At 56.3% G+C, this 23,963-nt stretch overlaps 2 protein-coding genes and 1 long non-coding RNA gene across 7 annotated transcripts in view; 2 read left to right on the forward strand and 1 right to left on the reverse strand.

Annotated features, from left to right (window-relative positions):
- Positions 1-2,392: 2,392 nt before the first annotated feature.
- LOC149853725 (uncharacterized) lies at positions 2,393-4,168 on the reverse strand. The gene is made up of 3 exons (XR_016438843.1): positions 4,036-4,168; positions 3,405-3,704; positions 2,393-2,983 (listed from the first exon to the last, which is right to left on the reverse strand). It is a non-coding gene; the product is annotated as an uncharacterized LOC149853725 (long non-coding RNA).
- Positions 4,074-23,963, forward strand: part of KLHDC8A (kelch domain containing 8A) — a 31,320-nt gene continuing 11,430 nt past the window's right edge. Inside the window, exons 1-7 of one of the 5 annotated variants that reach the window (XM_090025068.1) lie at positions 4,074-4,211; positions 4,711-4,745; positions 5,098-8,599; positions 9,283-9,500; positions 12,131-12,238; positions 18,319-18,383; positions 18,571-19,005. In XM_090025068.1, the coding sequence (XP_089881194.1) occupies positions 18,627-19,005 (379 nt within the window). In that variant the 5' untranslated portion in view covers positions 4,074-4,211; positions 4,711-4,745; positions 5,098-8,599; ... (2 more) ...; positions 18,319-18,383; positions 18,571-18,626. The remainder of the gene's footprint in view (positions 4,212-4,710; positions 4,746-5,097; positions 8,600-9,282; positions 9,501-12,130; positions 12,239-18,318; positions 18,384-18,570; positions 19,006-23,963) is intronic. The other 4 variants (XM_090025066.1, XM_090025064.1, XM_090025063.1 and 1 more) reach the window with 4 other exon arrangements.
- LOC149853727 (uncharacterized) lies at positions 20,890-23,493 on the forward strand. Its single transcript, XM_090025429.1, has 3 exons — positions 20,890-21,046; positions 21,759-23,162; positions 23,413-23,493. Exons 1-2 carry the CDS (start codon positions 20,890-20,892, stop codon positions 22,763-22,765), a joined length of 1,164 nt encoding a protein of 387 aa, XP_089881555.1. The 3' UTR covers positions 22,766-23,162; positions 23,413-23,493.

Consider the following 23,963-nt stretch of genomic DNA (forward strand, 5'->3'; position numbering starts at 1 on the left):
GTGCTTTGTCTGCAGCATGTCTCGGCGTGCTGCACTTCATCATCTCCCTTTGCTCTGTGCTGTTGCACGGGCCTGTCCTGGCGCTTCACCCTGTGAGCCCGGTCTGGCTAACCAGGGTGGCGTCTGCTCTGCTCCGCTGCCTGGCTGACACTTGATTTACTGTGAGTGGGTGCAAACCCCTTTGCTTACTTCTCAGCCACTTTGTGAATGTAAGCACCTGCTGTTGGTCTCTGCTCTGATTGCTCCTGGCACGCCAGCCAGGCCACAGAGTCCTTTGCCTTTCTTCAACTAGCGGCTTAGCATGGCTCAGTAGCTTGCCTTTCCTGTGGGCACACCAGATTTGTCTGGGAGGGAAGGAGCATCAGGAGAAGAGCAGGCCCCCGTCTCCGTGCAGGGAAACTCCTGGGGACTCGGTATCACCATCCAGATGGCCGGGCATGAAAGGGGCCGGTGGCCTTAACTCGTAGTGTTGGCAGGTTTAATGTGGCTGGCCGAGACCCTGGGGCATTGCAGGCATAGAAGTGTCCACACCAATTCCTGGTTCTTCTGCCTCCATTACTTATTTGATGCTTGCCCGCCTGCCATCCCTCCCAGCGCTACCCCACCCCTCTGCACTGCAAGGACCAAGTGAAGAGCAATAATTGCCGAATGGGGTCTGCACCCTCTTGACCAACTGACCTCTGCCCTGCCGTGCTGGTTCGTGCTTTCCCCATCAGTCACGACGCCCGCAGAAGGCTGGCAGGCTGCTGTCTCCTCCTGCTTCCCCCATGCCTCTAATTTTATGCACTGCAGCCTTCTCCGCTAGAGACTTGTCAGCGACGATCTATGCTAGGCAGAAATAGCCCTGAGAGAATAATGACAGCAAAATGGTTGCTAAATAGGGAATAGCTGGGGTGCTATAGTGGCGAGGTCGATTATAATCAACTTTCCCATAACGCAGCTCCGTATTCTCAGAGACACCCAAGGGACGAGGAGCAGCTGGGGGCCTAATGGTGCCTGGAGAGCTGGAGCGGCAAAAGACGACGAGCGGTGAGATGTGGGGGAGATGGTCGCCTTTTCCATAAGCTTGTGCTTTATTCCAACAGGTTTTCTTTTTTTTCCCCCAGGGCTGTGATCCTACTGACCACTGCACAATCCACGTGGTTGTCTGGGCTCTCAACACATTTAAGCGCGATTAGGCTCCTGGAGAACGGTGAGGTAAGCACGCCTGCACCCACCTATGGCATGAAGGGGCTTCTTGCTGCACGTGCTCACCTAACGGGGCAGGACAGGTGGACAAACAGATTCGTGCCAACGCTGCCCTTCTTCTAGGGTGTTTTCAGTCACCTGCTCTCCCAGTGATGGCAAGCACTGGCTAGTCCTCCCTACCCCACATGAGCTCCGTGGGTAAAGGACATACCAGCTGCGTAGTCTGCCACACACGTTCACAGAGAGCGTGGGCAGCTTGCTCGCACAGTGGATCCAAGCAGACTTGGCCCGCGTGCCTCCAAAACAATGTTTGTGGCCACACAGGTTGCAAGCAGACAGTCCTCCCTAGCCCCTTGTCGCGCCCCAAGGGCCCAAAAATGTTGCTGTGAGCAAGGGCAGACACCTGAAATGGGTGGACCCTTTAGGGGAGTCCCGTGGCGCACATATCTGGGGGCTTGAAACCTCTGGGATTGGGCCCCTGCAGCCCCAGCAACAGCAGGAGCCCAACAACAAGGAGCAGTGGGTCTGCAGCATCTGTAGACACCAAAGAAGTGGATCAGCCGTGCCGTGATATATCCAGGCACAGCTGATCCCACGCCTAAGACGATGTCTGTGTCTAGGCAGTGGGATATGTGTGAACAGGGGATGGGACCCAGCAGTCCTGACTAGCCCTGGGCAAAGCCTTTCCGGAGAGTAGAAAAAACTGCCAAAAATGCAATTTCCGGGCCACTGAGAGAGAAAAGAAAACTGCTGTGAAAAGCTGAGCCCCCGCTATTTCAGTGTTGGGGAAACAAAATGTTTTGACTTTCCAAACCATTTGTATCTTGCTCTTGATCTAAATACGTTTAAAGGATAAAGCAGAAAGGCAGGAATAACCTACATTGAAATGGCTGCAATTTTTTGCTTGTTTGTTTCCCCAGCCCAAAAAAAAGAGGCCCAATTCATTTTGGGTCCACCTGGAATTATGATTTCAACCCATTTCTTCTTGTTTTTTGTTTTACTGTCGAATGGAAAGTCCCCTGATTCGCGCTCTCATGCTCCTGCTCTCGTTCCACTCATCTAACCACTAGTCCCTACTGCTTCTCCAGCACAAGGGGAGCGCAGCGCACCTGATACCTCTGGTATCGTCTTTTCAATTTAAAGCCTCTGTTGGCTCTTCCCAGAGCTAAAAAGAGTGCCCTGGCTTCTGTTCCCCTGTTCAAGGCATTAAAACCCTCTCTGCGAGTTGGGAATCGTGCGGGACCGTACTGAACCCGCTGCATGCACCGCCTGCTTCTCAGACCGCCGAGGCAAAGATCATTCCTTGAGAGACTTAACAGAGTTACTTAACACGGGGAATAAGTAGCTGGTGACACTGGCAGACCCCGGGTTTATTTCGGCTCGCTTCCATGTATCACAATGGTAACCACGAACAATGATCAGCGGTTCCCGTTCCCGCTATGTCCCGCAGAAGCTTTCTCCGTAGGAACAAACAGCTTTTCCCAGCTGTAAATAAGCATGGACTTTTTAATAAAAGGCATGATAAAGCAGATGGCTTATTTTTCATCTCCTCTCTACGGTGGAGCTTGTTAGGCAGTTTAAAGCTGTTCTGCTGATAATGAAGCGCAGCTTGCCGTGGCTAATTTCGAATGTCTTTTCACGCCACTGTCCCTGCTGACACGATGCCTCTCGGTGCTAGCTGAGCGGCTGGTGGAGGCTCCCATTGGGTTATGGACGCGGACAGATCCTGGAGCTCTCAGCTCGTGCCTCCAAGTCTTAAGGTGACTAGGTGTGGCAGAGGGTGAACTTTTCTTCTCTGTAAAGAAGAATGTCTTTATTGTCCGAGCCCCCAAAGCCTGGAGCAGCCTGCCGTGAGTGCTGATTCAAGCACCTACATTGAGCACCTTCAAGAGCAAATGGGATGCTTATCTTGCTGGGATCCTGTGACCCCGGCTGACCTCCGGCCCTTCGGGTCTCCCGAGGCCCCTTCCAGCCCTAATGTCTATGAGATCTAGCTATCCGCCCTGCACGAGGGAGAATGAATGAATGGTCAGACTGCCACGTCCAAGGACCGTGGGGCCTCGGCGGATCATCGGGTCCAGCGCGCTACCCCAAGCAGGAAGCAGCATCTTTAGCCCCAAGCGGAGGGCTGTACCGCTTGAGCTAAAAGACTAACTTCCCCCGCTCTTGGCAGCAGCTGCATCTCTTCCCTGCTGCAAATAATTGACACTCCCTACCTGGGCTGACATCTCCATGCGCACTGGATTCCTGCACAGCCTCTGGCTCTGGGCTGCGTGGGATTGCTTCCTCAGCCCATCTCTGCAGCTCTACCCGCTTCCCCCAGATGCTCGAGCAAAGGGATGGGTCAGAGGTGGCGGGGCCAGCGCGGAAACAACGTGACCCTAGGAATGAAGCAATCCCATTATGCCCCGGCTAAGATATGCCGGGAATTCACCCTCAAAGAGCTGCTCCGAAACCAATGACTTTGCTCGCGTGTGTCAAACCAGCATCTGGTCTGGTGAAAACCCAAAGGCAAGCTTTTTGGCTCCCTTTGGGACTGTTACGATGCTTAGGAAGGAGCAAAGGGGGCGCGTGGAAAATTCCAGCCCGGTCCCTGTGTCTGACAGACCGCGTGCGTTAAGGATCAGCCGAATCGTAAACGCTGCGTGTGCTAAGGCGAGGGGAACTTGAAATCTCAGCACTTGGCCTATTTGTGTAATTTAAAAGCGTCCCGACAACTCCACTGCTGCGGTTCCCATGGAAACAGGTGTCGGTTTGCAGAAAACCGCTGCAGGTTTGGGGGATTATTTTGTAACCTGAAAAAAAAAATTCTTTTTTTAAAAATCTTCTGTCTTGTTTTCAGGAAACTGGGGAAGTTTCACAACCAGTCCCCGTTTGCAAGGAGTGGTGACTGAGCCACCGCCGTCTTCGCAGCGACCTGAAGCATCCTGAGACACCGCTGGACCTGCCTCCACGCCAGGACCGGAAGGGACGAGAGCACCAGCTGGAATCAGCCCACACGTGGATTTTGTCCGGCGTACGCTGTAGGTGCACGTGACACTTGCCCCTATTCAGACCATATAACAGGCTCCCAGATCAAACCATCTCCCCGCTTCTTTCCTCACCCCCCCACTCGTGTAACCGCGCAGTTTAGCACCCCAAGCCTTTTCAGCGGGTCTGTTTCCACTGCAGTTCTTGTCTGCGTGCACGTCTGCGCATCTCCCTTTCTGCACGGAGCAGGCCGGCATGTCGGGGGAGAAGTCTGGCGACTGCCGTCGTACCGTGGACTTGCTCCCGTTTCAAAAGCTAAGCCTTCTCCTGCCTTTGTGCTGGAGGACTCTGGTGTCTCTGTAGCCTGTTACGTAAGCTCAGTTATTTTCCAGCTTGGCAGGTCTGACTCATACAGCAGGGAAGTCATCAGTCATGGACTGAACACCTTGGATTTTTATGGCGGAACTGATCTCCCTGTCTCTGCAATCATTCATCCAGTACCACTCCTCCTGCCTCCCCAGTCTCGATATTTCACTCCTTTTGTCTTTGCAGGTGTTAACCTGATGCAGTTAATTGTCCCCGGAAAGGTAAGCCCATTGAATCCATCTTCTGAGAAATTCTTGCCTGGCAATTGAAAGGTCATAATGTTAACTTTTTTAAAGCTGTGGGGAACCAGGTGCTTTTGAAGGTGAGTGTTTGCTTTTAGCAATTAGAGGCATTACTATCAGCTAGAGCAGTGTTTCTCAACCTTTGTAGCCTCGAGGCGCCCCTCTGTAGTGTTTGCAAACTGAGCGGCACCCCGTTTCAAAACGAATGTATTTATTACTGTGCTTGCCTCCTTGCAGAGAGGCCGGCTGGTAGGGGCGGGGGAATGGCTAGGCGGGAAGAGCCTGAGCTTGCCTGTATCTGCTTATCTCCTCTCCCCGCTCTTATCACAAGTCCTGCAACACCTTTCAAAAGAAGTGGCGGCACCCCAGGGTGCCCTGGCACCTTGGGTGAGAATCGCTCGGCTAGAGGAACGTCACAAGGGCAGGAGCAGCGCAGCAATACGCTAGGTGCTGTACAGCCAGGTGGTAAGCTCCTATCACGCACACACACCAAAGGGGGAGTCAAATACACAGACGAAAGGACCGGGGGGAACAACATTCAGATTGCCTGAGGACCTGCGGCAGTCCCCAGAGTCCCTGCTCAGGGCCCTAGCCCCTCGGCCCGCTCAGCCCCGGCTAGCTCGGGCTCCGCGGATGGAGAGCCCTGTCTCTGTCCAGACCTGGCTGGCCCCACGTGGAGGCTTCTGAGCCTGGTTAACAGGACGGGATCTTTCACTTGGGTTAATAAAAACATAGGCATCACCCCCCACCCCCCCCACCCAAGCAGAGGTGCTGGGGAGCAATTCCACTTTCGAAAGCAACTGAGAGAACTTGGTTTTGAATCCAAAGGAGTCTGTGACATCTGCAAGGAAATCTCCTCCCCACCTCCACAGAACGTGGGCTTTTCTGGTTTTAATTTCATCTCATCCTGAAGCTAGCCCCACAGGTTGTTTTAACATTATTGGAATGCTTTTCCCCCCGAAAGACCCGACATTTTTGTGGAACGGACACCTTTCTTGAGGCATTTGGCTTTTGCTGGACCTGTGTTTTGTAATGGAGTGGCCTCCACTGGCATTTTTCTGACTCGCCTTACGGTGCATGAAGGTCTAAGGTACAAATCCGCTGCCAACAACACACCCAAGGGTGCAATGAAACAGTCGTAAGCTGCCTGGCAGTTTCCTGACGGGAACAAGTGGCTGTGAAGGGCAAAGCAGAGCTCAGCGATCTCTGTGTTCAATGCCGATTGAAAAAAAAGGGTCAGACCTTTTCCCAGAACATTTTAAACTGGGAGATTCTACAAAAAGGTAATGGAGACCTTGCGGTTTGAATTGTTTTGAACAATACCGTCTTGTTTTTATGTTTCAAACCACAGACTCAAACCAGAGCGATCCACACAGCACGTGGCACAGTGCGCTAGGCTCTGTACAGACACTTAGTAAGAGGAATAGTCGTGGCTGGACAGACAAGTGTGGGCTACAGACCGCGGATCTGGACTGCGAGCACTTGGAGTTTGAGTCCGGGTCGTGCCGGTTACGTGGCAGTCGGTTGTGACATTCCCGTCTAGGCTCAGATCCTGCCTGCTCCTCCCAGTTGGGAGGTTTGCAGGTCTGGGGCTTTGGCCCCTATGCAGAGGGTGAAGCAAAGTTGTGTGTGTAATTACTGCCCTCTGCCGAATGACATTTGAGTCCTGCTAACACATCTGTAATCAAGGTCCCCCTGCTAGTGGCTGCAGCCAGAAGGCCGCACCATCTAACATCCCGGTAGAGGTTGTGTTTTGTTTCGGGAGATTTGGACCCCGGGGCTCCTGGCTTTCTGAGTCCTGCTGCTGATGTGCAGGTAGCCCTCCTTCCTGCTTGGTCACCGAAGCTGCGATTTTATTGGAAATCATGGGCGAGATCTTGACATCAGAGCCTGCCTTATGCTTCTGGGCAGAGCTGACTGCGGGACTCGCCCCCGCCCTGGTCGCTCTGCTAGTGACGGTGACTCGGCCTCAGGCTGTCGAGTTGCAAGGACCCAAAATGCTAACTAAATAGAGACTCTCCAGATGCAAGCACAGCCCATCCTCAGTGCCAGTGCTCCCTGCTAGGTCTCAAGCAAGGTGTATTTATTCCAGGGTTTCTTTATTTATTTCCATCCCATTAATTTCCACTGAGGCCCTTATTGGCATACGGCAGGCTGCAGAGCTGAAGTGCCCCCGCTGCATTCAAGCCTTCGCCATACACATTTGCAATGGAGATTTATGGGAAGAAATCTTCCTGTTTAATCAAAATGCCACTTTTTGGTTGGAAAAATAATAGGTTCACTGCATAGCTTTCAGACATCTTTGCTAAAAGGTCCTGACCCTTCATTGAAACCAGTGGCAAACTGCCTAGGCCCTGACCTGTTCACACTGGTACATAGCTGTAAGCATGTAAATAGTTCCTTTGACTTTGGAGGGATGACTCTCATGCTTGAAATTATATGTAGGCTCAAGTGCTCTGATGGAGCAGAGCTTTCTTCCTCCGGGCTCATCCTCCTCGTTGTACTTGCCTGTCCGTAATTGCCATTTCCATGCTGGGACATGTCAGTTTTCCTTTCTCACAATACCTTGAAATGCATATTTGACACAGCCAGGTGTTTCAGGGCTTGAGAAGACCTTACAAGGTGATGTTTCCCCTGCCCTAACACTCGGCTGCGATCTAGCAAAATTTACTGGATTCCTGGCATTTGAGCTGCTGGGACTGAGCTGTAAACAGTGTGTTAAATAATAATAACTTATAAATACTAAGCGTCTAATAAAACTAAACCTCTAATAATGCGCGCCCCCCCCCATTAAAAATGCACTTTGACGGGTTTTTTTTAATTTTTAAAGAGGAAAATGCTTTTGTAATTAGCATCTTAACATTAGCCTGGCCCTGTTCTGAAGGCTTCTATTTAAATGCAAATTAAATCCTCCCACCGGAAAGCTAATAGGAGATTAAAATAGCTGGTAGGGGATGGGAATTTGCTTCCATGTGGAGTCATTTTACTCAACTTGTTGTTGATTTCCTCATTTTTTATGGCCCGGTTGCTTGAAAAATAGGGTTTCTATCTAGGAGTTCATGTTACCCATGTAACAATAACCCTTGCTTGTTCAATATGACCCTGAAACTTGTGGTCAGAGCGTTTTGCTCTCCCAAAGCCTTTTGCAGATCTGGACTGTTTAAAACTAGCTTGGACCTAGACTGAGCTTTTTGCTTTCCCTCATAATAATGAGGCTACTGCTGGTAGTAGCTAAAGGGCTACTGCCTTTGATCTTTAGGCAGCTGAGAGTTGTCCTGTTAGGTCTGAGGACTGTAGGTTCAAACTCAGCAATGCCCAGATGTGGTTGTTTATATGTCCACGAGTGTGGTGCGCACTGTTGCTGCATGAATCCATTATCTCTAGGAAATTACACGCGTAGTGAGTGGGAGCCCATGCCACGGAGAGCTGTCTTATACCATCATCAACACATGATCTGCCACGAACCTGAGAATATTGCAACTCAACAGTAATGACCGTGAGTGAGACTCTCTCATAGTGAAGGGAGCTCTGTATGCCTATGAACAGCTGCTGGACCACCATATCAACACGCCTCTGGGACTGCCTCTGTCCACAGAAACTCTTTAAAGATCTCTCTGCCTCTACACAGAAATGACCTCTGATTATTTGTTTTGCAGATCCCAAACAATTCTGCAATAGCTTTAGGGAAAGCACTGACATGTAGGTCAGGAGCTCAGATGCCCAGAAAGGCGGCGCTGGGCAGGGAAGCAGCGGTTCACGAGCAAAACTAAATCTCAGAATTGGTGATGTGACGGTGTCCGTGATAAAGCCACATTTGCGACCTCCGATTGAAGGTACTTGTGTGTTAGACACCCTACACGTGGGTCACAGAGCTTGCAAGCAGGAGTGCACAGTGTCCAAAGGCGTTGTGACCTGCCGTGGTCTTTGTGAGGTTTTTGCAACAGGAGAATTGCTCTGTTACATTTCTGCAGTCAAGACATGCTCTCAAGCGGGGTGCTGCTCAATGCAAAAAAGGGATGGGGAGAGGCCTGGAGTCTGAAAGGGTGGAGAACTACTGGCCTAGCAGAAGGGACCCGTGGGCAGCCTCATGAGATGTTCCTGAGTCCCCAAGCCGATTACAGCCCTGCTGTGAGCAGACACAACACTGGGGTCCAGGGACCTGAGCTCCCTTCCTCGGGGCGGTGCGTGACGGGGAGACTGCTCCTGCTCTTCCGTGCTGCCTCTCCCATCGTCCTTCTTCTGCCTCCCTTTCCCAATAGTTTTGCTTTCATAGCAGTTGGAGGGGAGGGAGAAGACCCTGTTGTAAAACATCCATAAAAGGCTTGGCATGGGTCTCATAATCCAACACACACACACACACCTCACTCCAGGCACAGAAGAAAATACAGGTCACCACAGCAGCTGGAGAGTCCTCTGCCTGTAATTGTTTTTCCTCTCCTGTAGGAAAGTACAGATTAGGGCCATTGGATTTATGCAGCCCGTTTGAAATTCCTCCCTCCCTCCCTCCCTATCCCAGGCTTCTTCTGGCTCGGTTCGCTTTCCTCTTAACAAGGGCTGTAACCTCCAGAGACGGAGAGAGACCGGCAGAGAGAGAGAATGAGAATGGATGTGCGAGAGAAGTAAGACGGAGAGCTGCCTTGGCAGGAGCTGCATTTCTCTGCCTTACGTTAGAGCTGCAAAGCATTTCTAATAGCGCCAGGCATCCCGGGGACCCACCGCTGCCGCTTGGAGACTGTAAGTACAAGACACTCCTGAAGTACCCTTTCGCACCGGGAGAGAGCCGCTCGCTGGAGGTCGTTGGGGTCTTAGCGTGTGCGCGCATCTGCGTGCGTTGCAAGGGGAGCAGCCTCCTCTGCACGCCAGCCGGCTTTTTAAGATGCCAGCTGAGCTGAATCTTTCAGAGGGACCATGTTATCAAAAAGAAATATGTGGGTCAGGCTTCGGCGGCGATGTTTCTGCTTTTTTAATAGCTGCCAAGCCAAGGTTGCAGCATGCATATAGTCTCAGGGGACGCTACTGTTTTGTGTCCCCTGAGGTCGGGTTTGAGGGATGGCCACTCGCCTCGCAGTAGGCCAGAGGTGGATGCTGTCAGTTTGTTCCTCTGCAGTGGGGCCAGAAGCAGCTGGGGGTAACTGGGGGAAGCTGATGCAACTGTGTTTGATTTGTGCCAGCTGAAGACCTGGCCTGAGCAACTGGGTTGCATTTAAAACAGTTGCCTCAACCAACATTGCAAGGTTTAGATCTTGGCAAGCGCCGTCGGTGGCACTGCCGGGTGTTCGTGTGATTCTCACTTGCGTGACCCAGGGGAATTAATAGCACGCTGCTGACTCAGCGGCGGTGCGAAGGGGGTGGGGACAAGGGACCTGGCTGGGACTCAGGAACGTCAGGCCAGGTTTGGCGTTCGCTGTCTGAGATGGGTTACTTGTCCCCCCACTGACATTATACAGTCCTAAGTCTCTCACGCGACAAACTTCAGCATCCATCAGACGCTCCATCAAGCCCTGCCTGGACCGTACAGGGAAAAGGGATAGTTTGCAACCTTTCTTCCTATCCCATGCCATGCTAGCTGCCCCTGGCAGGGCTCCTCTGGATGGACCGTGGCCCTGCTGTTAACTGTGGAGTGCTTCCTTCCGCTGGCCTCTCTGTCCCCCTCCTGTTTAGCAACATCAGGAAATTACATTTGGCACGATGAGGCTGCAGATAATCCCAAGGGACCGGTAATGGGGATAAAGCCAGGCAGGAGGTTAAATCATTCATAGCCTCCTGTCCCTGCATTAAAACAGCGTGCGTGTGCACGTGAGAAATGTGTGTGGGTATCTTCTCTAAGCTGGGAATGGGCAACATGGACGACCCCTTGCAGGGAAGGTCTTTTCTCCCCTCCTTCCCTTTCCAGCAGCAGCATCTTTCCTCTCCTCGACAATTTTTCCAGCCATGTCACTCTCCCAGAAGTAAGGGTTGCCGGGGCTTTGTTGTCGCGGGGATTTTTTATTTATTTATTTTTGGTAACCGTTGCCATGGAAGGGAAACTCGATTCAACTTGATGGGAGGTCAAAAAATGTCAGGCTTAAACAGAACATACATTTAATTTAAAAACCTCTGCTGTCAGGGCTTGTGCAAGAGGGAAATAATGTTAGCAGCACAATCCCAGTTTTGAGCGTGATTTAAAGCCTTTTCACCTGAAACGCAGCTTAAATTGGGGTCATTTGAAAGCACAGGCTGGTAACTCAATGCTTCTTGGGCCGGGATAATAATACAATAATCCTCTAAGCTTAAGAAAGGCCTTCTATCCTTGGATCTGAATGCTATCCACACGCATGGTAGGGCTGAATCCCTGAGCATCCTCCAGGAGAAGGCTTGCTTTTAGCAGGATCGCACTAGAAAGCAGGGGGGCTTGAAGGTGGGGGCCTGGCCTCCAAGGGCTCAATGCCAGATTTCACAAGGCACCAACACAAAGAGCAAGGTTTTTAGTAGAGCTGCATGCACGGGTTGCTGAGCTCTTGGGAAACTCCCCGTTGGCGTTATGATGGGGCTGCTGGGTGCCTTGCTCTTCTAAGGCCGAGGGCATTATTTGGGTGGCTAATTAGGAGCTGAGCTCACCGGGACATCCTGCCTCCTGGTTGGTGCTGAGCACTGGAAAACGTAGCGCTGAGTTTTTTGGCTAACCCATCCCGTAATGCATTTCCCACTTCTCCCATTGGCTGTGTCTTCCCTGCCCTAAAGATGCATTACCGCGTGAAGACGGGAAGCTTGACCTACGATCCTGGTGGTGACAAGGCACTGTCACCGTGTTGCATTTAGTCGGCGTGGGGTATAGCTAGCTCAGAGTCACAATACCGACTTCAGAGTAACCCTCTTGCTGTACAAACACTTCTCTGTGTACAAAAATATCATAGCCAGGGAGCATCTAATTCTGTTCTCAGAGGGGTTTTTTTCTGGCTCTGAAGTCTGTCGACAACAGCTCGGCCCCTCTGTCCTAGATTTGCCCTTCCTAGTACTGCTCTACAGTGTCCCCCATGCAGCTAGGAGCAAGTGTGTGTGAACTGCATCAAATTGGTTTTAAATGAGCAAAAGCAGCTGATGTCGATGATCATAGCTCATCCCGAGGCTCGCAGGACATTCCTCTGTCTGGAACATTTCAAGACACAGCATGTGTTTGTTTAAAAGCTGTTACATCCTGGTGACTTCTTGGGCATGTGACACAGGAGGAAAAGGTCAAGGCACATACTCGTGCATCTGCTCCCTTGTTTGGTCACGTTCTGGTCTCCGCAAGCTTCCTGTCCAGTTTTAGCAAATACGCGATTTCTGTCTCTCTCGTTTTCATCCTCGCTCAGATTTCCCCAGTGCTGCTTTTCTCTTCTCTACAGAGAGAAAATGCACCAGGGCAGACTCGCGCTTTTAGGACAAGTCTGTGGTTTTGCTGCCCTCTGCTCCAACAGTGATCTCAAAGGAACTGCTTCATCGGCACAAATCAGGCAAGCACCCGGCCCCTTTGCAGGCGACCTTCCCGTTAGGAGACGTAGGATTCAACTGTGCCAGGCGCTGCCTCAGCCCCCGTGTGACTCCACTGACTTGAGCCTAGTTTGCCGTGTCCCTGATAGGCTTCACCTGGAGAGTAGGAGGGTTACCAGCGTGATCATCCTTCAGGGCATGTGCGGAGATACTGCAGGAGGTCTCCCGAAGTAGTTAAGCAAGGAGGGCCTAATTCGAAGTACGCTGAAGCCAGTAAGAGTCTTTCCACTGACTTCACTTGAGCTTGGTTCAGGCAGTAGGCAAAGGTTGGGTTTTTTTAACTTTCCGTATTCCAAGCCAAATCAGCCAAAACAAATTCCAAATCCAAGAATCAGTCCCGAGCCATAAGTGGCCGTACTACCGGCAAACATCCTCCACCCCCATCTGAGGCCTCAGACGTTTCCAAATCCTTTGGCAGGCATCCTACTTGCAGGCCCAAGCCCGGAGATTTGGGGTTCGGATGCCCCCGAGTTTTGCTTGCCTTCCGCCATAAGGCCCCAGGGGCAAGCCAGGGAGGAGTTGCCCATTTCCCTGAAGTGGGCATGAAGCCAAGACCTTCCCAGCCCAGCAGCTAAGCGGGAGGTTTGCTATACATGCCCTTGGCAGGAACTTGCTGAACAGCAAGTGCAAAGCCTCCCTCCTACCTAGCGAGAGCGCGGGCGCCCTTGGGGAGACCTGGGCTCCGACACCAACCGTGTCACAGGATGGGTCAGTCGGCTGCGTGCTTGTCCCTCCGGCCTCTCTCCTGCCACCAGGTACAATGGTGTTTCCTTAATGGGGGAAGCAGGACCCCCCACACTGCCCTGTGCTGCGCAGCGACTTACAACCCGCTGAAATGGGCCTCTGCACCGCATCCTCCATGGAGCAAACACAAGCTCTGCTCCCCGCTCTGCAGCATCTCCAGTAGACAGTGTCTGTATCTTGGTCCCTTGCTGTCTATAGTCTCTCCTGCTCTTTATTTAATGGGGCACGAGCAGCCAGTAGGACTGAAATGAAGCCGCTCGCTTGCAAGTGGAGATGCTGCGCTTGGGGGAAGGAGCAATCTCTCCCCGGTGTTTGCATACCATTCCCGACCTATTGTTCCCCGTCTCTGCCTCCGCTGCTGTGACAGTCCTCAGTGCGCTGAGAATAATTATTGCTCCAGCTATTGGAATCAGCCTGATGTCATGTTTTTCACATCTAAGCGTGAGAGCCCCCTGACAGCTCGGCGGGCACGCTGCAGCACCGCACGGCGCTTGTCTGGCTGACTTTCCGGTGAGCATGAGAGCTTTCTCGTGGAGGGGATGTAGCCGCACCAGTGATGTGTCTATCTGTCAGGCTGGCGGCTCATCTGCACCTATCTTTCCAGCCCACTTCACAGCACTGGTGGGGGCGGCATCAAGCTTTGGCAGGCCAGAGTCAGTCTGGGGCACGGTGATATTTTAAGAGCCCAGTTCTCAAAGGGACTTTGACAGGTTTGGGGCTTCGCTCCCCTCCCACTCCGCCGGCGTCGATCCGGAGTACATCCGCTGACGTCAGCGGAGCAAAGAGTCACCTTTTTGCAGGCGGTGTGAGATCAGAGCGAGAGTCCGTGGTTTTTTCGGAAAGGCGGCGGCACCTCGAGCCCTTATAAAGCTCCGCGGAAACTGATAGCGTTCCCCAGCGAGAGAGATGCGGCGACAGCTCGGCTTTATCTGGATTTCCTCACCGGGGCATAAAATTAAGAATATCTCAGTTACTTTTCCACTTGTCGGGCCCCTTTGCACTTCGCCCACTTTGGAGAGGGAAAATAGATTTCCAGTCTCTCTCGAGTTGTGCGCTAGTGTGGTGGGGGCAGCGGCTGAGTCATGGAGGATAAAGGGAAGCTTTCACGCCCCGAGAAAGAAGTGCTGCGCAAAGACTGAGGATTTAAGTGGTGCCTAGGCCTTGAGCTGCCCCTCGGCAGCCTGTTGAGCTTTACTCTTGGTGCGTGACACCCTACTAAACCCATCTGCTATGGGAAGGGGAGTGCAAAGGGATTGCCTGCGTCCCAGCCAAGCCGCACGTATGCAGAGACTTCTGCTTTCTCGCACGCTCGATCGGTCCATCTTGATAATACCCCTTGCAGCGTACCAAGCGGAAAGGCAAATGGCTGCAAATAAGCATGGCATAAAAAACAGGCTAGCGTCATAAAGCCGCTCACTCGGCCTGATGAGACCGACAGAGCCCTGGTGACCCTCCTGGAGCTGCTCCCATTCACTCCAGCTGTGGCTGTGGCCCCACTGTGTAAAAAATGGCTTTAACGATGCATGGTGGGATGTCCCGTGAGGCACTAAACCAGAAGCTGAAACTGAAACTCGAGGGCAAGGAGCCACAGTGTTGTTGGTCAGAGCTTCCAAGTGGTTGTTATTTAAGGAATTGGAATAGGCAGTTAGGGACCGAATCCTGCAAAGCCGCTAAGGCCCCTCAGCCCAGGCCAGTCTCATCTCATGTATTCCCTATATTTCCTCATTTGCAGGTACAAGTTTCTTTCCCTTTCCACCCATGCCCCGCAACCCCTCCATTCTCCTCTGGTGTCCCAGCCCCTGTTGTGAGCGCTGAGCACCCAGGGGTGCCACGCCGCTGGGCGCTTTTATCCTGGCGGCAACAATTTGGGCTGTTCTGGCAGCTGTCTCAGCGTCCTGGGGAGAACCTCTCATCTGCCATCGCCTCTGATAGGAAAGCAATTACCATTCATTTTTGTTTTAATGTAGCCATTTAAGGGAAAAAACGTTAGTGCTTCCAATTTGTTTGGTATAATTAAGTGATAATTCCATTTGCCTGGGAGTAGATGAGGAGGAAAATGGCTGAAGGATGTTGGGGATGTTGGCTCAGCACACTGGTGACAGCTCCATGCTCTTGAGGCTCAGCATGACAATTGCTTTCGTGTAAAAAAAAACCCAGAAAAACAAGTCTAGTGATCCTTGAGAGGGGGGGGAAGGCCTGCGATGCAGTGTTTTAGGCTGACCTTGCTTTCTGTTCAGAGGAGGAGGGGAAGGACAGGAGACTGTTTTCCTGCCAAGCCAGCTGAATTCAGACGGAGCTTGAACGTCAGCTGTGTAGATGATTAATGCACCAGCCTCTCTGGACACCTGGGGTCTGTTTGACTGGGGTCACAGCCGGAATGAAGTTGGCAGGTCTCTGCAAAGTTGCCCTCACAAAGGGCCTGATCCTGCTCCAGGCAGGACCAGCCCCAGCCCCAGCCCCAGCCCCAGCCCCAGCCACATCATCCCAGCCGAAGCTTTGTCTACCTGGGTCTTAAAAACCTCCAAGGATGGGAGTCCACCACCTCTCTGGGTGACCTGTTCTAGTACTTCACCACCCTCCTAGTAAGAAAAATTTTCCTAATACCGAACCTAAACTTTATTGTTGAAACTTGAGACCATTGCTCCTTGTTCTGTCGTCTGCCACTAGCTCCATTCTCTAGGTAAAGGTGAGAGAAGATGTTGGCTGCACTCCCTGGGAATCCTGTGGTAGGGCCAAGTTGCATTGGTTGAGTTAAACTTGAGTTGTGTTGGGCTGCCTGGGCAGCACTAACTCGAAGGAACAAAGTTGTTTCAGGTCCCTGCTGCACAGGTCACCTGGAAGAGCTCGGACCCTGCCTGGAAGTGGAGAGCTTCCTGGTGGGCAGAGCAGCCTGGAGGCTCAGGACGCCCGGCTCAGGAGGGAGCCTGCCATGCGAGAAGGACGCTTGCATGGGAAGTGTCTGCCCTGGGCCGGCCACGTTCTCACTTCCACCCCTCCTGAGTGTCAGTAACCAGGCAGCTGGGGCCAGGACAGCTCCTCCATGCCACAAGTCCTTGCACTTGGGGCTTTCAGTGGATTTTCCTCCTCGGAGCCCTCCGTGTTGCTGGACTGTGCTGAGTGGCGGTGACCACCCATCGGACGCTCTGCAGGACAGCATGCTTCTTCCTGGCCAGTACACGCATGGTCCAGAGAGCCAGAAGCACAGATGCTTTTGTTCCCATTTAAGTATATAGAAATGTATTTGAGCATAGTCCTGGCACTCACCCTAAAGAGGAGCAGAGCCATCACCAGGAAGTTTGCTTTGTACTTTTGCTGTAGGGCATACATTGAAACAAGTCCCCAGCACTTGTATCGTGCCTTCCATCAGCGGTTTTTAGTTGGCGTTGTAAAGGTCAGTATCTTTAGCCCTTCTTTAGTGATGGGAAGAATGGAGGGATGATGCGATTTGCCCAAGGTCAGGGAGCAGGGCAGTGGCAGAGGCCGGAAAAGAGCCCAGCTCTGTTAAGGGGCTCCACTTAGTAAAGGCTCTTTGGGGCCATCAGCTGCAACGCTCACCTCAGGAGGACATAATCGACCATCCGGGGTCTTCCTCATTGCCCGGGTCCCTCCAGCATTAAGACCCCCGGCCCTTCCCTCCTCTGCTGAGGATGTGCTCGGTGTGGTTCACTGAGCACATCGAGATCCCGGCTCAGATCAGAAACGATGGGTGACTAAAGGAGTTGTAGGTGGTTGTTGCTAGGCTACAGACTCTCTCAATCTGCTCTCGCTGTGGAAGGGCTCCATGGCGGGGAGATCTGGAGAGGTGCAGCCAGGGCCCGCGGCACAAGTGCTTCCTGCACTGTCTGTGCACCGAGACCCACCCGAGACTGTGTGTGGCTTCTAATGTTGGGGTCTGGCTGCTGCTGAGATGGACTGTGGGTACTAGGAAGTCCTGCGATAGAGCCAAGCCCTGGAGCCTGTGAGCTCTTGGTCCATAGCTGTGATTTATAGGACTGCAAATAGCAGTGCGTCCTCCACGAGGAGGGTGCCGGTCTCCTGCTCGTGCAGTGCAAGGGTGCCTGGGGGCAAGATCTTTGCTTCTTCCCCGGTCCTGGTGGCAGAGGGGAAATTTAGTTGGCCCGCCCAGGGACCACAGAGGGTCTCTTGCTTTGCTTGACTTGCCCTTGCCTAGGAATTAGGGGTCCCTGACCCTGTAGCCCTCTCTGTAAGAGACACGGATGTCGTGTTCAGGCTTAAGACAATAGGTGAGGAGAGGCGACGGCAGCACAGAGGAGTTTGATGAGAACATCTCCAGGGCAGTCGGGTTAGTGAAAGGGGGCTCCGGGTCAGACCGAGCAGAGCTGGGGTCTGGATTCCTGCTTTCACTCTGTCCCCCATCCTGTGCGACCCCAGGCCCCCTGCTCCCCCTCTCCTTGGTGAAGACCCTGGGAGACTGTCACCACGACAGCACTTCCAACGCTAAGTCCTGGGTACCAAAATGTCAACTGGAGCGAGGGCAATGGGGACAAAGGGGTTTGCTGTGCAGGCCAGTAGACACCTGTGCGTGCTTCCTTTATTAACAAATATCCGCTCATCCCTAACACCACAAGCCCAAGCTTCAGGGACCCGCCTGGGATGCCTGGAGAGAACGGTTGCGTGCTGCGGCCCGGTGCGTGCCCACCACCCACGTTGCGTGGCTGTCTGTGTTTGCGGAGGGTGCGGGGAGGGAGGAACCTGACTTGACTTCCAGCCCAGCTGCAAAGCAGCTCCGGTTATGTAATGAAGGTTGAGCTCTCCATGCAGCGTGCCCCTATTCATGCCTAGGTGTGTGGGTGGGCAGCTGCCTCGCTCACTCCCCTCCTGTGTCTCTCTTTCTCCCTTCATTCATTCATCTCATCTGCATGTTTTACAGCCACCCGGAGAGAGGGAATATTAATCCCGGGTCTACAATGGGAGCTTGTGCCTCTCACTCGCTCCTAATGGGCTGCTCTTCGGATCCCTTACAGTTCAGCTGTAACACTGCGCGGGGCACAGCCGGAGAGCCGCGGCTGCGGGGCTGGATGCGCCAGCACGGGGGCCCCGGGCAGGCTTCTCTGCGGGCGCAGGACGTGGTAGACCCCGGGCAGGAACGGCAAAGGGGAGCAATCGTGTCAGAGAAGACTTCAACAAAGAAAAGTTCCTTCTAAGCCAGGAAACCCCCGAGCCAGGCAGAGAGCCGACAGTTTGCAGCATCTTCTCGTTGAATGTCACGCGGGGGCGGGGACGCACGGGAAACCGGGCTAATGAACTGAATCCAACCTTATTTGCCTTTCCTTTTTAGGGCCGGTCTCCGTGTGAGCCTCTGGCGGATGGGGAACTGCAGGATTAATGGAGACGCGCTGAAAGGTACCGGCCTTGCTTCCGTGTGTGTGCGTGTGCATGCGTGCGGTAGCTAGATCCCAGGGCTCGCGGAGGTATCGATCGCGGAGGCTTCGCCGCGTTCCCGGCCGCCCGGATCCCTGGGGCTGCGGGTTTCTTCTCTCTCGGCCGCATCTGCCTGCGTGTGATGCTTTTCTCTCCCTGTGCTTTGCAGCGTAGCCGGCCCCCCAGGCAGGCACGGCACGTGCTTGCCCTCGCCCCTGACGGCCCATGATGGAAGTGGCCAGCGTCAAAGACTTCCAGTGGAAAAGCCTGGCGCCTCTCCCCAGCCGCAGGGTGTACTGCTCCTTGGTGGAAGTGGGAGGGCAGGTCTTTGCCATCGGGGGCTGCGATGACAACGGCGTCCCCATGGACAGCTTCGAGGTGTACTCCCCAGAAGCCGACCAGTGGAACTCCCTCCCCCCCATGCCCACGGCCCGGGCCGGGGTAGCGGTGGCCACCCTGGGCAAGCGGATCATGGTGATCGGAGGGGTTGGAGTGAATCAGATGCCCCTGAAGATCGTGGAGATGTACAACGTGGACGAGGGCAAGTGGAAGAAGAGGAACTCCCTGAGGGAAGCAGCGATGGGCATCTCGGTGACCGCAAAAGGCAAGGAGCATTTCTTTGCTACTGCAGGCCTGTGGCTGGCGGGAGGGCCCCGGGTGTGGGGAGCGTGGCAGCGAGGAGTGGGCTGGGCAGAAGGGCTCCAGGGGCAAGGGACGGGAGAAGGGGCCCCTTTCCCTGGGAACATGAACTGGGCCTTGTCTGGGGCTAGAGGAGTTGAATCAGTGGGCTGCCTTCCCTTCTGAGACATCCCTGGTGCAGGGAAGAGGGACCGTCACCCTCATAGCCCTGACCTTGAAGGAGCTCCCCGACTGAAACCATTGGGTTTTGGACAGATAAACCCGGCGGCTCTCCCACGCCCCAGCTCTCCTGGTGGACAGAGACCTCTGTTGCCCCCGTGATTATTTTTTATTCTGCCAGGCTCAAGCTTCACACAGGAGCCCAGACTTCCCCCGGGTTTAGGTTCAGGCCCATTTCTACTTCCAGCTTTCTGTACTGCAGGGAAGGAAGCTAAGAGGGGTTCAGGGGCCAGCTCTGCTTTTGAGTACAACAGGGTCAAACTGGAGTGACTTCGCTTGGTTTGCCCAGGGCAGGATTGGCTCCCTGGATTGTTTCTGGTTACATTTATTTCCAAGGCCCACTAACTGGGTTGGCAGAGGCGCTGATTGCAGGGGACTTCACAGACATTCGTGGGAGCGAGGAGCATCCGGCGCCTCTGCAAACCAGGCTGCCGAGATCCCCTCATTGCCTCTAACCCGGGGCTGGAGCTGCCGGAGCACCCCCAGGGTGGGCACCCCCAGGCCTGCAGCACCCTTGGGGCTGCTGCACCCCCCGGGCAGGGCCCAGAGCTGACCCTGGGCTGAGCCTGCACCGGCTGGGCTGGCTCCGCACCCCGCGCTGGCCCTGCAGCCGTGTGTGTGGGGCAGAGGGGCCAAGGGTGCTGTGTGCCCACAGGGTGTGGGGCCCAGGGTGCCCTAAGCTGGGCTGGCCCTGGGGGCAGCACCACAGCCTCCAGCGCGGCTGCAGTGCAGCCGGGGCAGGGCCAAGTGCCCAGGGCTCGCCCCGACTCTCTTCCCGGCTCTGTCAGTGCTTGGCGCTGCGCTGGGACAGGGAGCCCAGGCTGGGCCAGGTTCAGGCCACAACAAGCGAGCCAGGCCCGTGGCCATGAGGAGGTGTGAGTATTGAGTAGAGTAGCGCTCAGGAGAGGCCATTGCACAGCCCTGAGCCTTCAACCAGGGAGGCACTTCGTGCCTGAGCGGGCAGGGGCAGGAGCAAGCCCCATTGAGCCCACCTCCTCCCGGGGCTCCAACGAGTGCCTCGGGGGGCTGGGCCCTGAGCAGCCTCGGTTGAAGGCCAGCGAGCTCCTGGCAGAGCCTCGGCCAGGCGCAGGCTGCAGGTATGGCGTGGTGGGCCTGGGCAGGACCTGCCTTCGCTGCAGGGCAGGGAGCTCCTCGCAGCCCCGGAGCGAGGTCCCGCTGCTCCCAGGACTCGGAGCAGCGCCTGAGCCGGGAGGCCCGGGGCAGCCTGTGGGAAGGGGCAGGGAGCCCCTCCCAGACCCCCAGGGAGCCCGGCCTGTGCCCAGGGGTTCAAGCAGCCCCCAGAGCCAGGCAGGTCTGCAGTTCAGCAGAGGTCCCAGGGGTCCTTCCCCAGCGAGAGGGAGGTCCCGGCTCCCTGCAGGAGCCCCAGGCTCCCAGAAGCAGGCCCACAACCGGGGGCAAGGCTCACATGGGGGTAGATGGGGCCGTGCCACAGTGCGAGCACGCTTCTGCCTTCGAGCAGGGGCTGGAAGAGGTGGGTCTGCCTTCAGCCTGCAGCCACGCGCGCACGTGATCCAACACAGGGGAGGGCACCCTGCCAGGGCAGAGGAGGTTGTGTGCACCCACTGGACACCGGGCGGCTGGAACAAGTCCTCTCGGCCTGGCAAATACGATGGCCCCTGGCCCGCAGCGGCTGGGCAAGCAAGAGCGAAAGCCGGGCCCGGAGGACGCTGCCCCTGTGCAGTCCGACCCACGGGCCCTGCCTGACAGCGCGAGGCCTTGGCCACCAGGCAGGCAGGGCCCGCGGCCTTCCCGGGGCTCCCCTCGCGGTGGGGCCTGTGCATGTGTGCAGGGAAAGAGTCAAGGGGCCCAGAAGTGAGGGCCTAAGCCAGCCAGGGCCGGTGGTGCAGGGTGCAGGGCCTCTCCCTGTGGGCCTGGGTTCTGGTCCAGGTCTCTCCCATTTTGTGGGGAGGCGCCGGCCTCTTGCAGTGGAGGGGCCCGGCCCGTGTGTGTCAAAGGGCCCAGGCCCGGAGCTCCTTTCAGCCTTCCCCAGTAGTCTGGTGGTAAGGGTGCTACCCTAGGTGGCAAAAGTGGTGGGTTCAAACCCACCCCCAGCTGGAGCTCTCAGGCCCCTTGTTCTGGGGCTGGGTTGAGTGTTTGGATTGGGGGGGAGGTGGAGCAGGAAGAAAAAGGCTTTCCTTTAAAAACCAGGGGTTTTTGCTTTGTGCCCCAAAACAACCTGGCAGACACCAGGTGGCTCAGGACATATCCAAATGGGCTACAGCTCCAAGTCCCCTCCAGCTTTCAACCAAGATCACCTCTGAGCACCAGCTGTTAGGCAAGCGCTGGAGGGGAAGTCAGTTGCATACTAGTTGGGGCCAGAGGACTCAAGCCTTGCAGAAACTTGAACCCGCAGCCCCTGCCACCAGCAGCAGTGTCCCAAACCACCCTGCTAAAGGGCCAGCCTGACTGCATCCCTTCCCGTGTGTCTCTTGACCCGCCTGCCCTGCAAGCAAACAGGCACCAGGCACCCACCCTGAGGCTTAAAAGGGTCAAGGTCTCAGCAGCACAACTCACACCCACAGTCCCCCAGTAGCGCTCCACCACCCTGCACCGCCAGCCAGCTCTGGCAGACCCTCTCCTCCTGGCCCCTTGACCCGCCACCTGCACCGTGCACTGGGCCCATTGCAAGCGAGCCCCGGGGCAGCCGGGTCCCCCCTTGCCCCAGGGCCCGGGGCAGTGGCACAGGCCACGGAGCCGCACTGCTCTGGGATGCCGCCCCCACCCCCGGCACGGCCTCTCCACGGCCCGTGCTGGCTGGGGCGGGGGGCTTCACTGCGAGCGGGGCTCCCCTGGCCCTGGCAGGGCCCCTCTTTTCCGCCGCGCCGGGGAACGAGGCGGCTCCTGCTGCTGAAACCTGCAGCGACGACCGGCCCGACCCGCGGGCACCCGGCGCCGGAGCCCGGCTCGGGCACACGCGGGGCTGCCAGGGCAGGCGGCCGCCCGCGCTCCCCCGTGCCCGGGGAGACGGTTATGTCGCGGGGCACAGCCCCCCCCGCGCGGGCACAGCCCCCGGGCCGGAGGGCCCGCGCTACGGCCCGCCCCGGCTTCGCCGGCTCCCGCGCTCGGCTCGAGGGCGGCTGGAGCCCCCGGCCCGCGCCGCCCCGCGCCGCTGCCCCGCACCACCTGCCCTGCGCGCCCGGCTCCCGCGCCAAGCGCAGCCCCGGCTGCGGGACGAGCTGGGTCAGGCCGGGGGCCGCACCGAGCTCCCGCGCCCCCCCGCACGCAGCGCAGCCCGCGGCGGCCGCGCCCGGCCGGGCGGGAGAGCGGGGCTCGCTCCCGTCAGTCACGGCAAGGCCGCAGCCCGAGCATGCGCGGTAGCGCCCAGCGCCGGGGGCCGGCGGCATCGCCTCGTGCCGGGCGGGAGCGCCGGAGCCGGGTCGTCTCCACAGGCCTGGCGCCGAGCACGGGCGCTGCTGCGGCCCCGGGCCGGGGGGGCCCCCGGCGGGAGGGCGCGGGGCGGGGGGAAGGCAAAGCCGGGGCTTTAGCCGCAGGAGCCGTCGCGTTGCAGCGAGGGGCGGAAAAGAGGGGCCCTGCCTGACAGGGGCAGGGGAGGGGAGGGGAGGCCAGGGCTGCGATGTAGCCCGCCCGCCACAGCAGCCAGTGCAGGGGGGCACGGTGCAGGGCCTCTCCCCGTGGGTGCTGCGGGCCTGGGTCCAGGTCCAGGTCCTCCACTGTTGTGGGGAGGCGCCGGCCTCTTGCAGTGGAGGGGCCCGGCCGGTGCGTGTCAAGGGGCCCAGGCCCGGAGTTGCTTTCAGCTCTCCCCAGTAGTCTGGTGGGAAGAGTGCTACCCTAGGTGGCAAAGGTGGTGGGTTCAAGCCCTGCTAGTGACTGGAGCTGTCTGCCCTGAGTCCCTGGTGCCTGTGGCCAGGTGTGGACAAGGAGGTAGATCTGGGGGGGGGGCAAGCAGGGCTGGGGGATGGGTTGGACTGGAGAGTGAGGTAAACTAGGGCTGGGAGCTGGGTTGGGGTTGGGGAAGAGTGCAGGGGGGTGGAGTGGGCAAGGTGGAGGTTGAGCAGAAGGTAAGGGGAAAGAAAATGGGAGTTTTTTTATTCCACACCACACCTGGTTTTTTCCCTCTCTTCCTTCCCCCTCTTTCTCTCTGCCCCCCCCCCTTTCCTTCCCTCCCTCCCAGCCCACAGCGCTGCCTCACTTTCTACCACACAACCTCTGAGGGTGCACTTCACCACAGGGACCAGGAACTCACCAGAGATCCAGTCACTACTGGGGCTTGAACCCACTGCCTTTGCCACCTGGGGTGGCACCCTTACCACCAGACTACTGGGGAGAACTGAAAGCAGCTCCGGGCCTGGGCCCCTTGACACGCACCCCCGGGCCCCTCCACTGCAAGAGCGCGGCGCCTCCCCACAAAAGGGGAGAGACCTGGACCAGAACCCAGGCCTGCAGCACTCAGGGGGAGAGGCCCTGCACCCTGCACCACAGGCCCTGGCTGGCTCAGCCCCTCACTTCTGGGCCCCTTGACTCTTTCCCTGCGCACACGCACTGGCCCCACCACGAGGGGAGCCCCGGGGAGTCTCTGGCTTCTGCCTGCCTGGCGGCCAAGGCCCCGCGCTGTCAGGCAGGGCCCGTGGGTCGGACTGCACAGGGGCAGCGTCCTCCGGGCCCGGCTTTCGCTCTTGCTTGCCCAGCCGCTGCGGGCCAGGGGCCATCGTATTTGCCGCGCCG

The sequence above is a fragment of the Crocodylus siamensis genome, chromosome 13 (genome assembly GCF_052110815.1).
Source record: "Crocodylus siamensis isolate JL-2025a chromosome 13, ASM5211081v1, whole genome shotgun sequence".
Lineage (NCBI taxonomy): Eukaryota > Metazoa > Chordata > Crocodylia > Crocodylidae > Crocodylus > Crocodylus siamensis.

Bases quoted from the DNA above. Each gene is read 5' to 3' on its own strand.
- LOC149853727 (XM_090025429.1), top strand. From the start codon at position 20,890: ATGGCCCCTGGCCCGCAGCGGCTGGGCAAGCAAGAGCGAAAGCCGGGC. The intron at 21,047-21,758 runs GTGGGGCCTGTG...ACCCACCCTGAG, and splicing joins TTCCCGGGGCTCCCCTCGCG to GCTTAAAAGGGTCAAGGTCT.